We start from the raw sequence: 17069 nt of genomic DNA on the forward strand, positions 1-17069 counted from the left end.
TTAGTAAAAGAACGTATTTTTATTGCCTCACTCACCTTTACAATTCTGGAACAAGCTGGCCTAATTATAAAGGCGATTTTTCGTGACAGCTTCTCCTTTACTACATCTAAACACATCTCTATGGCCAAAATAACATATGCCAAAAGAGAGGCATGATTTGCATGTCAGGGTCAGGATACCATGATCCCATTTTTCCCTATTTCCTAAAGCCAGTCCAAGAGTGGAAGAATATATTCCCTGAGAAGAATTTTCATGTGGGTAATGCATTAATACAAATTCCTCATGGTTCAGAGAAGTCTAAAATAGTAAATCTTCATCCACAAAACTGACAATTTGACATTGTGTGAAGGTAAAAATACATACTCACTGGAATTTGGAGATGACTGCTACTAGGTCTAAAACCAGACAGAGGAATTCCAAAAAAAATTGAAAATATTGAAAGTTGAAAATATTTTTCTGCTACAAATCAAAGACTAGAAAGGCAGTGTTTCTTCAGCATACCATCAACATTTAAATATCTAAACTACTGCATTATGGATCAGCTCTTTCTAAAAACATCAAAGTTATTCATGTGCTAAAAAGATTAAGTTGGTATTAATAAACCCCGCCTGTTTTGTCAAGGATGACATGATTATTGTTGAGGTTCAGGGGGATGGAAGAATCACTTTATTTACTCTGGTGTTCAAACATTCAGTTTTATGAAACACTGTCAATGCTTTCATGAGAGTAATGCTTAACAATTTAAGCTGGCAACATAATTAACTTCATAAGAGTGTGTATTTACTTCATTAACCAAATTTATGAAAATACTACTAAAGGAAAGTATTTCCTTCTTAACATCATATTTCCAAGCAATTCTGAAAAGTACTTAAACTGGTCTTATCCTTAATGCTTTCAAAACCATTAATAGCTTGCTACTTCACAATTTGTGATAAACATTTCAACCTCCAGTTCCTATCTCCTCCAGCAACTTGCTGAAATCCACAAGTAATAATTTATTGAATTGAATAAATCTGATTTACTTGCCATAATTTTTTCTTCATGAAGGTACTGTAAAGCATCCTGATTTGCCTCTAATTCATTATGCATTAATAAAAGCCTGGCTTGAAGTCAACTTCAAGATTGCTTGCCCATTAGATTACTAGAATTTCAACCACCCCAACTAGACTTCAACCACCCCAATATCTGCTGGAAAAGAAGCACAACAAGCTGTAGGAAATCCAGGAGATTCCCGGAATGCATTGAGGATAACTTCTTAAGCCAGGTAATAGACAGCCCTACCAGAGGGGATGCAATACTGGACCTGTTGGTCACCAACACAAGTGAGCTAATTGGTGATGTCAAGATTGGAGGCAGCCTGGGCCTACAGCGATCATGCACTGGTGGAGTTCGCAGTAATGAGGGATAAGGATCAGGTGAAGAGTAAAGCCAGGACCCTGAATTTTAGGAAAACAGACTTCCAGCTGTTCAAGGAATTAGTTAATAGGACCCCCTGCGAAACTGCCCTCATAGACAAGGGAGCAGAACAGAGCTGACAGATCTTTAAAGACACTTTACATAGAGCGCAAGAGCTCTTGATCCTCAAGTGTAAGAAATCAGGAAAGGAAGGCAAGAGACCAGCATGGATGAGTGGAGACCTGCTGGTCAAACTAAAGGGCAGGAAGGAAATGCACAGGCAGTGGAAGCAGGGACAGGCATCCTGGGAAGAGTATAGGGATGCTGCCTGGCTGTCTAGGGATGAGGTCAGGAAGGCCAAGGTGTGGGTGGAGCTGAACTTGGCAAGGAATGCAAATAATAGCAAGAAGGGCTTCTACAGGTGTGTCAGCCAGAAAAGGAAGGTCAGAGAGAGTGTATCCCTCCTGATGAACAAGACTGGCAAACTGGTAACAACAGACGAGGAGGCTGAGGTACTGAACAACTTTGCCTCAGTCTTCACTGGCAACCTCTCTTCCCACACCTCTTGAGTGGATGGACCACAAGGCAGGGACTGGGAGAGCAAAGTCCCTTCCACTGTAAGAGAAGATCAGGTTCATGACTACCTGAAGGAACTTGAACATACATAAGTCTACAGGACCTGATGAGATGCACCCCAGAGTCCTGAGGGAATTGGCTGATGTAGTTGCCAAGCCACTCTTCATAATATTCAAAAAGTCATGGCAGTCAGGTGAAGTCCCTGGGGACTGGAAAAAGGGAAACATTGCACCCATTTTTAAAAAGGGTAGAAAGGAGGACCCTGGGAACTACCAACTTGTCAGCCTCACCTCTGTGCCTGGGAAGCTCATGGAACAGATCCTCCTGGAATCGATGCTAAGGCACATGGAGGACAGGGAGGTGATTTGAGACAGCCAACACAGCTTTACCAAGGGCAAATCCTGCTTGATCAGCCTCATGGTGTTCTATGATGGAGTGACTACATCAGTGGACAAGGGAAGAGCTACAGATGTCACCTACCTGGACTTCTGTAAGGTCTTTTGCATGGTCCCCTGCAACATCCTTCTGTCTAAATTGGAGAGATATGCATTTGATGGGTGGACTGTTTGGTGGATGAGGAATTGGTTGGATGGTCGCATCTAGAGATTTATGACAAGTGGTGTCCCTCAGGGGTCCGTATTGGGACCACTACTGTTTAATATCTTCATCAATTACACAAATAGCGGGATTGAGTCCACCCTCAGCAAGTTTGCAGATGACACTAAGGTGAGTGGTGCGGTTGACATGCCTGAGGGACAGGATGCCATCCAGAAGGATCTGGACAAGCTCAAAAAGTGGGTCCATGCGAGCCTCAAGAGGTTCAACAAGGACAAGTGCAGGGTCCTGCACCTGGGTCGGGGCAATCCCTGGTATCAGTACAGGCTGGGGGATGAAGGGATTGAGAGCAGCCCTGAGGAGAAGGACTTGGGGGTACTGGTGGATGAAAAGCTGGACATGAGCTGGCAATGTGCGCTCACAGCCCAGAAGGCCAACCGTATCCTGGGCTGCATCAAAAGAAGCGTGGCCAGTGGTCGAGGGAGGTGATTGTGCCCCTCTACTCTGCTCTGGTGAGACCCCACCTGCAGTACTGCGTCCAGCTCTGGGGTCCTCAGCACAGGAAGGATGTGGACCTGTTGGAGTGGGTCCAGAGGAGGGCCACAAAAATGGTCAGAGGGATGGAGCACCTCTGCTATGAAGAAAGGCTGAAAGAGTTGGGGTTGTTCAGCCTGGAGAAGAGAAGGCTGCGGGGAGACCTTACAGCAGCCTTCCAGTACTTAAAGGGGGCTTATAAGAAACCTGGGAACAAACTTTTTAGCAGGGCCTGTTGTAATAGGACAAGGGGTAATGGTTTTAAACTAAAAGAGGGTAGATTCAGACTAGATATAAGGAAGAAATTTTTTACAATGAGGGCGGTGAAACACTGGAACAGGTTGCCCAGAGAGGTGGTAGATGCCCCGTCCCTGGAAACATTCAAGGTCAGGTTGGACAGGGCTCTGAGCAACCTGATCTAGTTGAAGATGTCCCTGCTTATTGCAGGGAGGTTGGACTAGATGACCTTTAAAGGTCCCTTCCAACCCAAACTATTCTATGATTCTCTGATTCTAATATATACGTCAATAGTATCAACAAAGAAACTTTCAGTATAAAAGTATACACATTTTTAAGACACCCAAATGCTATTTCAGTTCATAAACTTTTGACTGAAGAGACAACCAGGGAAAACATCTGTACGTATTGGTTCCTTTATCAGCAAGGCCATGAACCAACCTATTCCATCCACATGAGACAACATCCATTCCCAAAGTATGAAACAGCTGTTCTGTTAAAACATATTGTCTGAGAGTGGGATAAAGCCACCTGCACTCAGACTCACAAATAAGGAAGTTGAACATAAAATAGGAGAATGAAAAATACATACAGCTAATTTACGTAGATCGGTCAGCATTTCATTTTGATCTTTAAAGCCAGTTGTATGAATTTTGCTCACAGCATCCTCTTTCTCAGTAAGCCATGCATCAAAAAGGCACTGAAAGAAAATTGGAGAGAAGAGAATGAAGAGGCTTCAGTCAGGCCTTTCGTAGTGCAATTTTTCAAAGAACATTCCAATTTATAACTGCTAAAACTACTCACCTGCTCTTCTGCAAAGTGCTGCCATTTACGAAGAATATCTTGCAGAAGGACCCATCGGTCTTCTGTCCATCTGCAGATGGCTGCCCACCGGTTTCCAAAGTGCTAGAAAGAAAGAAACACACAACAGAGGTTTGCATTGTTTTTTTTTGTTTTTTTTTTTTTTTTTTTTTTTTTTTTTTTTTTTTTTTTTTTAAACAAGACAATCTGATTTTCCTATGGCATTACAAATTTTTGTGAAAACACTTCCATAATTCACTTTTTATGGTCTTAAGGCCTTAAAATATATTGCATGTCACACTGAAATAGATCTTATCACCATTTGAAATAAAACCAAGATGGAAAGAATAGGGAACACAATAGAGCCAAAAAGATAATTTTAATACTAATCTACAGACACAGCTTTTATTAAGTCTCTGGTACTACACTCTCAAAAAACCCCTTAGTTTCAAAACTTTACAATGCTCAAAACATAACTGCTTGAAACATAATTATGATGGCCCAAACGTGATCAAAGCAAAAAAGTATCTGGTTCTTAAGCTGCACAGTCCATGCAGTTGATCTAAGTTCTTACCTCTTTTAAAATATTGTTGTGGAACAAAACCCCACATTATAAGCTAACGTACCAGCACAAATCCCACTGAGGTTTCCTAGATATTTGTAGCATATGCTACTATAGGCATTTTAAAATTACACAAAACACTACCTTGTTCTCTCTCTCTTATTTTTGTTGAAACCAAGCATTATTACTTTTTTTAAAATTTCCTACTAACCTTTATTGAAAAATGCTTAAGACAGAGGATGAGACTTAATGCTGCTGTGATGATGTGACGTGCAATAAAACTTTTATTGCAACAATTTACAGTGATTTAATTACCACTGAACATCATACGCAAATTATTCATCTCCTCCTAAAAAAACCAACCTTATAAAATCTGCAAGATATTCTATACTACTGTATTCTTATTTTTTCATCTCCTTCAAAAGTACATGTCTTGACAAAAGGAAAAATAGTTTCTTCCTTTTTTCGTATTTATTTATTCACTCGATGATTCTTATGGGCCCCTTATAACTTAGAGATATTCTATGATTCTATATTTTCCATATTTACATATTTTTCATAGAGATTATAATCTAATTTTAGATAAAATGTAGCATCCAAATGGTGGATTTTTAAAACCAGGGGTTTAAATTTCAAGCTGTATTTTCTATCAGGAATGAAAGAATTTTATCTTGCACTGCCTAGGAGATGAAAGGTAAAATTTCAGGATGCCATTTGACTGTGTAGCTTTACCAATTTTATATCAAAGTAAAAAGTCAGCAGAAACCATGTTTCTCATTTAGTGAGAGGTAAAACCATAACAAATCTTGCAGACTAAACAAGCTGCTGTCATGCCATTGAGTTATATAATACTAGATATTTGCTCAATATAGAAAAATGATAACTATCTCTAATCAACTAGCATAATAACGCTAATTTAAAAACACGTCAATTCTTAAACAGCTCAAATATGTTACACAGTAATACAGAGATGTATTCCTTTTCAATCACTTACTGCATATATGCAAAGTAGGTTTTGAGGAAGATGTTTTGTTTGCCTTTTTTAGGCTTAATATTAGGATCATGGTTTTGATATATATTTGGAATTATGTAATGGGTATTTGCTCTCTTTCCTACTTAGATCTAGACAAAAACCAAGCAATTTTGCAAATCTAAGAATGTGATTGCTTCTGACATTAAAATCACATTTGGTGTTAGTGTTTGCTTGCCATGAAACATAACGTGATCAAAGATCACCAATTCAAGCAAACACAAAAAAGTCCAGGTTTTGAATGTGAATATTTCAGAAAGCTAATTTCAATATTAACAGAAACAAATACTTGTTGGTGAAACATTTATGCCCTCAATTTACCATGAAATAGAATACAATATATTTTACCCATTCATTTTACCCACTCATCATTAAATAAAATTGCCAAATTGTATAACACAGAACAGTGCAGAAAATTATTCACTGCCAGCTAATCCAAGTTTTCTTTTTTAAAAAAAATTACTTTTTTCCTTTTATAAAAAATTCACAATTTCATAGATAGTATTTATTAGCCTCACAGGCTAAATATTATGTATACCATAATGAGTACTCAGTAATGCCTTTTCTGCAAAAATTATATTTTGACTAATTTCATTAATTTGAAAAACTGAAAAATCTTAATATAACAAAATGATGAGTTATATTTAGTTTCATTTGTCCTGAATCTGATTACATTTCCAGTTTAGCTCAAGACAGTCTCAACACCTCTATCCTTCTTTTTTCTCCAGGCCCAGAAGACAACCTAGCAGATCTGCAACATCTAGCTCTCATTCAGTTTTTTAGAGTCAATTGAACTTTTTTTTTTTTACCTTGACTGCTCTGCTTGCTAATTACTAGTTAAAAAATCATTGGCATATCCTTCTTCATAGCTCAGATGCTTCTAATCTGAACCCTGATATGAGACTCTGTCTTTCCTAACAATTCCTACAAATCAGGATAATTATTATTAGTTAACTACTCAAAAACACCATACATGTCATAAGAAGTGGCTTCTTGTTATTCTTTAACAAGGTCCAAGCTTAAGTACTTCGTTTTCCCTATATGCCCTTTCTTCCCACTATCATAGCAGAAAAATCTCTTAATTTCTAAAATTCTATATATTCTATATAAATGTGGTGAGGTGAACCACACTTAGTTGTTTTGGTGCCTGATTTACACTGGAGTTTACGGATACTAATTATGTACTGCATTTTAAAAATACAGTTTTTACTGAAGGATTCATAAATCATCCCAAAGTTAAGCAGCAAAGGTTTTGGCACCTCTGATTTAGATTAATGTTTTTAGAAATTTTTTTTCATGACCAGACATCTCTCCATTGGTAATGCAGGTGTAGATCAGAGTAAATCACACTGCACAAATCTAACCAATAGTTTCCACTTGCTGGAAATTCTGAATTCTCACACAAGCCAAATACAAGGTCTTTGACAAGAAAAACGTTTTGTTCAAAAAGGACCTCTAAAAAAGAATGAATGGACTTTAATAGACTACAATTTTCTGAAGAAAATTTCATTCTTAAAGTGTGCCACATCATGAGTTATGCAAGCTCTTACATCTCCACCTTGCAAAGGGATTTATCTAATGGATATATACTTATATATACATGCATGGATGCAGAAGAAAACTTGGAGTTGGTGGAAACATACACTAATCTATACAAACAAATAAAAACCTACTTATTACTAGTTTAATAATAATTATTATTAAATAATCACTAATCAATTAATTACATGGGATGGATAATATATTTGAGATAAACTGAAAAATCATATTTAAATGGATTAGATTTTTTTTCTTCTGTATTTGATCACATCCTAAATACTGGTTACAGAATATAAATATTTCTTTTTCTAAACTCTTTTCAAAGAGAACACCCTAAATATTCTCTATTAGAATATGAAGCAAACCAAAATTAATTTGAGGTATACCACCTCATGCTATACAGTAACATATTAGATACTTGAAGTAGGAATATTTACAAAGTTCAGCCTGGTTTGAGCTATAGACTCAGTCCTAGGATCATTAAATCTACACTTACATGGCTCCTTTTCTACCACTAACTGCAATTCAGCACAGTTCCATATGAATACATAAAATACATAACCACCCATATATCAAGTCCTCACACATAATGAATGTCCTGGTCATTGGTATACAACCATCATTTTCCTTGATGTCTATCACAGCAATAGCAACAGGCACTCACATAGGTGTATTGTCATGTATGTCTCCCCCTCTACTCTGCCCTCATGAGACCCCGCCTAGAGTGCTGCATCCAGCTCTGGAGCCCTCAGCAAAAGAAAGATGTGGACCTTTTAGAACGGATCCAGAGGAGGGCCATTAAGATGATCCGAGTGCTGGAACACCTCCGCTATGAAGACAGGCTGAAGGAGTTGGGGTTGTTCAGCCTGGAGAAGAGAAGGCTCTGGGAAGACCTTAAAGCAGCCTTCCAAAACTTAAAGGGTCTTATATAAAAGAGGAGGAGAGACTTTATAAGGACAGATAGCGATAGGACAAGGGGGAACGGTTTCAAACTGAAAGAGGGAAGATTTAGATTAGATGTTAGGAAAAAATTGTTTACCCAGAGGGTGGTGAGGCACTGGAACAGGTTGCCCAGAGAGGCTGTGGACGCCCCATTCCTCCTGGCAGCGTTCCAGACCAGGCTGGATGGGGCCCTGAGCAACCTGGTCTAGTGGGGGCTGGAGTTAGATGATCTTTAAGGTCCCTTCCAGTCCAAGCCATTCCATGATTCTATATTCTCAGTTACTTAATTTATCCATATGTGTCATCATATTGTATTTGATTGCTTAAATTTAAGTTACGCTAATCATAGACTAAGCCTCAAACTCAGTTCCTTATCTTTATGCCTGTGCTACTTTTTAATATCAGACTTCTATTATATTACATTCTTTTGATGTTTTATAAATAAAGCAGTAAGTCTTTTATTGATAAAAAGTATTTTTAAAAATTACTCATGTATGAGGTTTTTTTGTAATGTCTCACATTCAAGCAGCTGACTTTTCTTACAATCCTCATAAAGAAATACAGTTTGCTCTCAACATCTGCAGTAACATCTTCATCAACCTGTCTTTATCACTATGATATACCTTGAAAAATATTTTTTGTTTGCTCATCCAGAAAACACCAACAACTCAAGAGTACAAGATCAAATATCTGGCTCTGCATTTACTCTAAGAAATGCATTGATTTGGATACTAAAAAAGTTTTGCTGAGTCAATACAAAATACTATTTTCAGCATATGATTTCAAAGAGCCACAATACCTACCTTTATTTTTGTCTCAATAGTTTGACAAAACATTTTATTTTAATGAAATAAGTAAAATGACTAAGTAACTGCACTGATAAAAAGGGTTGATACTGTGACTTGCCTTAAACCTGTTATTACTCATGAGAGATCATAACAACCATGACACCAAGATATACTGTTTGGTTGAACAGACTTAAGAGACAAAGTTTCAAGTCAGAAATATCATGTCAGGACTGTCTATTTATAAAAGTAGATATTGACTACTAAATCATATGGTCCTCAGCTTTACCTCTTTAGTCACATCAAATAGTAGCCGATGCTGTAAGCAGCCTGTGTGATGCCCGGAAACTCAGACTGCACCAAGGGTTTTGTTCCCAACACCTGGGAAAACAAGTCTCCAGAGGAACTGACTGAATCCACAGAAAAAAGTAAAACGCCTTCCTGCTCCCTTAAAATGCCCTCTTTTTACAGCCCTAGCTGGAATTTTCAGAGAAATCTGCATGTAAAAGAAATTTTGTTTTGTATTGAGAGGACTCTGAAAGAATATTCTTTATGACTACAAAAAGCAGAAGATAAAATATTCTTAGTCTGCAAAAAGGTCAAAGTAAGGAAACATGAGAACAAGAGAAAATGAGTAAAACCAACACAACTCTTGGGAACACTGGAGTGAATGTATAAAAAGTGAAATAATATGCCTGAAGCCTGCAACTAATAGAACAGTTTTTTTGAAAGATGTTTTTCTAATAAAGTAAGGCTATCTCCTTAAAGTAATGAGAAATAGTGGAAATACCATTTTGTCTATATGCAAAATCAATTTTAAAAAAAGAAATATTTAGCACATTCACAGAATTTCTTCCATGTAGCAATAAGCAGTGTGTGTAGTTCTTTAACATTCCTCACCTATTTTGATGTATTTTTACAAGAACTACCCATACATCATCTTCAATCAAAGGATAGTACCCTGAATAATATGAATATATAATAGACAGTGTAAATTACACTCTCAGCTCCTTTCCCTCAGCAGGCGAAAAGGCCATCAAGAAGCATTTGATACATTTAATGCAGATTTCTTTCCGGCACAGACCCCGACCCCTGAAGCCTGGGGAGGGCTTTAATTTGAGCTAGACCACAAGAGTCCTTAAGGGACCTATTGTCTGCTGGGTATAATTAAAAACTCCCTGCCTTCATGGCTCCTGTATGTTATCCAGCCATTTCTGTGGGCTGAAGATAATTTCCCACACTTTCCTGACAAACGAGTCAGACTATTGCAACAGATTTGCTAGTATAGTCCCCTGATTTTGCAGCAGTAAACACAGATTTGAGCCTTACTCAGCAGCTGTCCTCTTAGTAAGGCTCTGGACTGAACCAAATGGGGTCTAGGAGTTACAAGGCTAAATAGTTCTCAGCAGCAGCATAAATAGACAGAGCCTCACAACACGTCACACACCAATATGTCAAGTAACCAATGTTATGTAAAAGTAGTTTTAATATTCACACTCACCTAGACTAGCTGTAATCTCTCAGACTACCTTAGGGCAACAGCTATTTGTAAGAGAAGCACTGTAATTGTGTTTACTTTTATTTTTCCAAGCAAGGTTAACTTTTCAACGGATAATTTGTTTGAGAGGACGCTTTCAGCTTCCATGCCATTAACTGTCTCTTAAATAGATTTTTTTTTTTTTTTTTTTTGGCATATGCAATAAATCTTAAGAGCTTCTACAATGGTCATGGGAAGCCAGTATAGATTCTTGTCATCCTGTTGAGAGTTTTAAAATGTGTAAGTGACCTTTTTATGGCTTTTAACATAATTTTATACAGATGCATGCATAAATATATACATTACATACATATATTTTTTATATTTGAAAGTATTTCAGGAATCACCATCTCAATCCTTTTCAAAAAGAAAGGCGTAACTGAATTGCAGCTGCTTGGAAAATGCATGACTATTACATAGCCATAACTGTTCACTTCCTTCCAAATCTGATCCTGACCAGTATCTCACTCAAGCAGCCTTATTAAGCTCTTTTGTCTGACAGTGCATGCTCTTGTTTTGTTCTACTTTTAAAAGTCAGTCTGGCGGATACATAATCAAGCTTCGAACTTTCCTCCATTGTGCTTTTTGTCAAATGCTCTAATGGTTGTGCCTGCCAACACATCTTATCTCCCGTGCTTATATTCATTATGCAAGTGACATGAAAAAAAATAAAATAAAAATCCAAGCAATCTTTCTGTACACTCAAAAAAGGAGATGTAACGTTTTGCTAGGATAGTAGGTGGACTGTGGTAACTCAGTTCTCCTGGGCATAAAAGTATGAAAGTTTGCACACCTCCCTAACACCCTAAACCCCACAGCTTTATCTCTGTATTTTGTTTTTATTAACATCTGTAATACTGCTACATATTCTGTAACTTCCAGAGCAATGGGATTACTGAGCTTTTCTTTCAGATTCTTCTCTAAGACAGTGTGATTCAAGGAGGGAAATGAACAGCATCTGGACTGTTCCACACCACCGCGTGCTCTGCTCAGAGCGTGCCTGTGCTGCAGTGTACGGAGCCTCAGGAATTGCCTTACTGGCATCTTTCAAGGAATACATTCTCAATGACAGTAATAATTGGGCATGCTTTATCCCAACAACAGGCGCCTTCTCCGCTAGTACAGTTACAAATGGTGTATTTCCATTGTGTTCCATTTACACTCATCATTCTTTATGTTTCTTTAATGGGGTAAATGCATTACAGTAATGTCTGAGTTCTATTTCAGGTTGGATTCCAACATGGGTCAACCATAGAAATTGCATGGGATACAAATGGTACCTTTGCAACCAGGGTAATAATAGGGGGATGCAGCTGTATCACCTGACATGCTCTTAATTGTCCAGATATCTTTCTGAAGATGTGCAATTAGATTAAAGATTGTCCAACAATCCACCAACCTTTCATTTGTTTTTCACACTATTAAAAAAATCTCATCTTCTAATTCATAAAGTGCAGTAAATATCAAATACCGTTAATAATTTCCCCTTTTTTTTGTCATACTTTACCATAGGCCTCTTTGCAAGAACCTACTGTTTGCCAACATAGAATAATAAACTGGTTGAACCTTTTCCCATTCATTTTTCTATTTCATTTCATTTCAATTCCTCTTCCTTTCAAGACATTTTCTTAGTTTAGTTTAGCTTCTGGAATCGTGTGCTTGCAAGGGTTCTGCTTTATTCCACTAAACAGAATACAAGGAGCTGGAAAGAAATTCTGGAAGGTTAAGACTGTCTTGAGCAGGTACATCACAGTTCTGACACTTAAGATGAATTTAAAAGAAAGTTAAAATTGACAGATCAGTAGAGGCTCCATTGTTACCTTGGCTGGGTTGTGCTCCCTGAGTGACTAAGAAGTTGCAGTAAACTGAGACTTATTTTTGAAGTGGCAGTGCTCAGCATCTTGGCCAAACAGGTACTACCTACTCTAAATTCCAAACTAATTACTGATTTACTGGTATTGGTACCCAAATTAGCCAGATTCAAGATAGCACACAGATATCTGTCTGTGCTACAGCTATACCTTCCAGCTGAATGTATTGATAGCTTCTCTAGAGAAACCTTGGGCTTTAATGATTAAAAAAAAAAAAAAAAAGAAACCTTTTTATTTTCTCAGGCAAAGAAGCAAAATGAAAAAAAAAGTACTTTCTCCTTTCTGAAAAATAGAAGGAATCTTGGTTGTAGTACTGCCATAGTTCTCGAGCAGTGACCCTGGAGATCTGACCACCAACATAGAAGTAGCCTTCTTCTTGATTTTAATCAATGTATCTCAACACTAATTATCCACTTAAGTTCATTCAGAAGTTACAGTAAGAGCATTGCAATATAAATAACACAGTAAGAGCAACTTTTCAAAGATGTGAGTGAAATACTAAACTTTCTCATAAGAAAAGCTAATATTTGATAAATTTTTAGAACATCTTGGCTGCTAGCTTTATCACAAATATGTCTCCAATGTGTCATTCTTTTAAGGATACTAGAGTAATTGTATTTAGAAAATAGAGTATAAGGAAGTTTTTGTCTGTTGATTGTTTAGGCTTTGCGTCAAAATGCAATTTAGAACAGGTTTGGATTGCAAGGACGTTGCTGCTAACTTCTCCCAATTCTAGTACTCTAGGAAGCCTTGTCATAAGAATCCTAAGTGATCAACTGTTGTAAAAAACTTGTATACTGAAGAGGATATACACTGAAACAGAGAAATGAAACTAAGGACAGACAAAGATGATTCTCTTCATTTCTTAGGAAACATGTCCATGAGGAATGAACAGGAAAGAAACAATGACTTTCCCCCAAAAAGTATTTTAGAAGAAATAGCATGTTCTTAATATTTCCTGATAACCATTATTTGTCTACAAAAATATGATCCTGTACACATTCACTATTTGGTTTTGCTTATTTTTAAGAACTCCTATTTCAATTTTGTGGGACCAGCATTGCCATTACAAGACACACATATTGGGCATTATTTAAAATGAATGTGCCTTTAAGCACTTGCCAGTGGATAATGACACTTTATGTTACTATAACACAAAAATATACCACGTATACCAAAAGTTTCCCATCAGAAGAAAAATCACGCGTTCTCAATAACTCACACTCTGCTGAATTGTGTAGGTTCTTACATGCAATATCCTTCTCCTCAACTACAACAGAAAATCATGTTACTTCTGTCAGGAGTAATGAAATACAGTTAAGAAATAAAAGACAAACACTTGTCCTTGGATAGATAAAACAGGTTGATACTGAATGAATCACAAAACAAAAGTTGCTCTTAGATATTTGGTTTTTTTTCTCCAAAATACATGCATTTACCCATCTATGCAAAAGTCACATCCTACAGAAATATTTAAGATCATCCTCAGAAACATCTCCTGAGATACACCCAATGCTAGTAGTAGTTCTTCTTCAACCTTATTAACACTGAATGCCACTGATAGCTTTTTCTCTGAGAAACAGAAGTTTAGTCATTACCTGAAGCTGCTCTTCCAGTGCAGCAGTAGCTCTGTCTCCACTGTTTTCATCTACCACCACTACCATATGGGTTAGAGAATTCACCTTGACTTGTTCCTGTTCCAAATCTTCTTGAAACGCCTATAATGAAAGCATACATGTTACAAAACGTGTTCCATATTAAGAAAATGCTATGTGTTTGGAGTCCCACTGACTGATTAACATGCATAAACATAAGAACTTTATAATCCTATTGCTGTCAATACTAAGCAATTGAAACTTATTTTGTTACCTTTGCATATATATGCTAACATAAGCATATTGGGCATATTTCCATTACTTTTGCAAAAATAGCTTACTGTTACTCACTCACAAGTCCTAACTCTTGATGATATTTCAGACTGAAAATTTGGCTTGAGAAAGCATTTGTAGAGTTAATGTAGTTGACTTATAGATATCAATATAGCATGTATACCTAGCAATAGCTTGCAAATTTTAAATAGCCACTGGATTAGATTTTGTACTTCATATTAACATATTAAAATAATTTAGTTTTGAAAAGTTATAAAAATATTAAAAATGACATCATTTATCATTAAACAACCACATACTATCTTCAGCTTGGCACTCCTGCAACATTAATAACATAGGATGAAACTGCTCAGGACATGACTCAAGATTAGGAAACACATGCAGCACCCTTGTTTCACCTATTGCAGAAACCAGGAAACAAAGTGAGAGAGGCACTTTATGATTTCTGAATGTCTGAGGAAAAATTTTCTTTCCTTTTTTGCTGGGTACCCAGTTCCGGCTGCAAGCTGCAATAAAACTGAGGACAATCTTTTGCTGAGAAATAGTAAACTGCTAAAAGTGAAGAAACTTCCCCAAATCTGCGTAAATGGATGCCTGATTAATTCCTAACCTTGCCAAATTTCTACAACTCTTCACATCTCTCTGACCCTCCCACAATTTCCCAGACTTCATGTAATAGATCTAATTAATTGTTCCCTCCCTCCTCACAGTGCACAGAGAAAAGTAGTGGGAATTCTAGACATATTCGCTCTTTGGATGATGGTTTACAGCATATTCACTGTACACTTAACATACATCACAAAAAATTAAAAAAAAAAAAAAAAAAAAAAGAGGTACTGTAAGGTACTGCAACACCTTAGTTAACACCCCCTTGGTGGATTTTAGTGTCTCCTCTTACTTTCTTTTTTTTTTTTTTACTTAAATTTCACACCACAGAGAAGGCAATATTCAATTTCTTTTCATAAGTTTTATTACCTATCTTCAGCTTTATATTAGCGTATTAACAACCGAATGTACATTTTTAACTCCGAACAGTTAACCACTGTTTTACATTACTGGGTTCTGTGTTGTGTTTCTTAACTAAAACTTGAAAGAACCCTTCTTCCCACTCCCCTGAAAAAAACCCAAGGTATCCAGGACCACATCCTGCCTGACACACTTTTTAGGTGTCTATAACTAGGTTCAAACCAACAGAAGAACGTGGGAAACCAAAGGCCTGACTTGTGTCCTCAATACTTCAGCAGAGTTTGTTCTAGTGATTAGTGTATATATATATAGTATGATAGTCACAGTCTGAAAAATAACATGGCTAACCACATATGCCCTGTCACAATGGAAACCTTGACTGTATCACAAACTATGTTGAATTTCACCATATCAATTTTTCTGCTGCTTTTTCAAGTAAAGTAATTCACTTAGGTAGGAAGAACAAGCCCTTGCTGAAGATTAGGTCATGCATTTTAAACCTCTTTGGTAAAACACCTTACTTCTATTTGAAAATTAAAAAAAGTAATCTGGCTATAGGCAATAGGAAAGGAATTCACAGACTACTTTGTTTTTAAGGCATAAATCCCTTACCCTAACACACTTCAGAGTTTTAATTCCTTCATGGGCATAGCCTTTGAGTCAATATATTTATAAGAATCCTCCTTTTTCTGGCTTTCATGCCTGTGATTACCATTTGCTTCAGAGAGCTAGACTACAAAAGCAATTCTCAAGGACTGTGAAGTACACCAAATTGTTAAAGCAATCCCTGGAATTCAGACTTCTCAACATTTTATGACCCAACACTTGATCAAGGAAGAGGAGGCAGAGCACTCATGGATCAGACGGTATAACACGGCTTGCTTCCCCCAGGTTCAATCCCTTCTTTCAGCCATACAACAATAAATACACTGCTCTGTAAGCCTACAGCCAGGGAGAAGGTGACTTTTATTTCCTGATTAGTGGGTATATGGCACCCCAGAACAAAACCAGAGTTAGCAATGCTCTGCAACTGCAGGAGTGGAGGGCACTTTGTAAGTGGGAGTCTTGCACACATCGTGAAAGACCTGAGAAGTCAGGGAGCTGATGAAACCAGAAAGTTGAGGCATTTTCTAATCTCCAGACAGATTCAATTTGCCCTGAGCTAAAGGCCTGTTCTTTATAAAGCAAGTGTCTATTTTTACCATGAAATTCAGTGGCGACAATCGTTTGTATACAGGAGCTTGCTGAAACAGGAATTTACTGAGGGCAGTCTCAAGACTGCAGCACGCTCTGTTCAAATCATTTAAACTGAAGTTTCTAAGAAGCTTGTAGAGCTAGCAGATTTTCAGGGAATTAACATGTAAGATGGATATAGATGTTGACGCATGGGGATAGCAACAACAGAAATTCATAAAATTCCATGGTTCCTTTAATTCCTATATATCAGATAACAACTTATGTGACTCCGACATAATCTACTTCAAAGTGAATAAACATACCTACTTAGGGTATCCAGGTACCCAAAGACGAATCCACCCCTGATATTTGAACGGTTAGGAAGTGTCTCATTTTACCTTTGCAATTAATTTGAAGTACTGAAAAATCCTAACACAAAATTTTCCATAGTTTGTGACATTTTCATAAAAAATAAAAAGGCTCAGCCTTCCAGAAAAAGTACAAATACCTAAGCATATTAGACTTTTTAGAAAGTTAATGAAACTATAAAAATCTACTAACTATAAATCGTATAATAATAATGTGGAATAATAAAATCATTTCAACTAAAAGCACATTTTTGCTTAATTATAAAATTTCTAATGTAGTATTCTGCTTAGACAGATCAATAGTCC

General features: G+C 37.0%; 1 protein-coding gene across 5 annotated transcripts in view; it reads right to left on the minus strand.

The window, feature by feature from the left end:
- Positions 1–17069, minus strand: part of DMD (dystrophin) — a gene marked incomplete at both ends in the record, with an annotated part of 1307865 nt that overhangs the window by 783955 nt on the left and 506841 nt on the right. For all 5 annotated transcript variants that reach the window (XM_082303865.1, XM_082303861.1, XM_082303862.1 and 2 more), the window contains 3 exons: positions 3890–3997; positions 4102–4203; positions 13963–14082. In XM_082303865.1, the coding sequence (XP_082159991.1) occupies positions 3890–3997; positions 4102–4203; positions 13963–14082 (330 nt within the window). The remainder of the gene's footprint in view (positions 1–3889; positions 3998–4101; positions 4204–13962; positions 14083–17069) is intronic.

This window comes from Platalea leucorodia (assembly GCF_965183815.1).
Source record: "Platalea leucorodia genome assembly, chromosome: 2".
NCBI classification, from domain to species: domain Eukaryota; kingdom Metazoa; phylum Chordata; class Aves; order Pelecaniformes; family Threskiornithidae; genus Platalea; species Platalea leucorodia.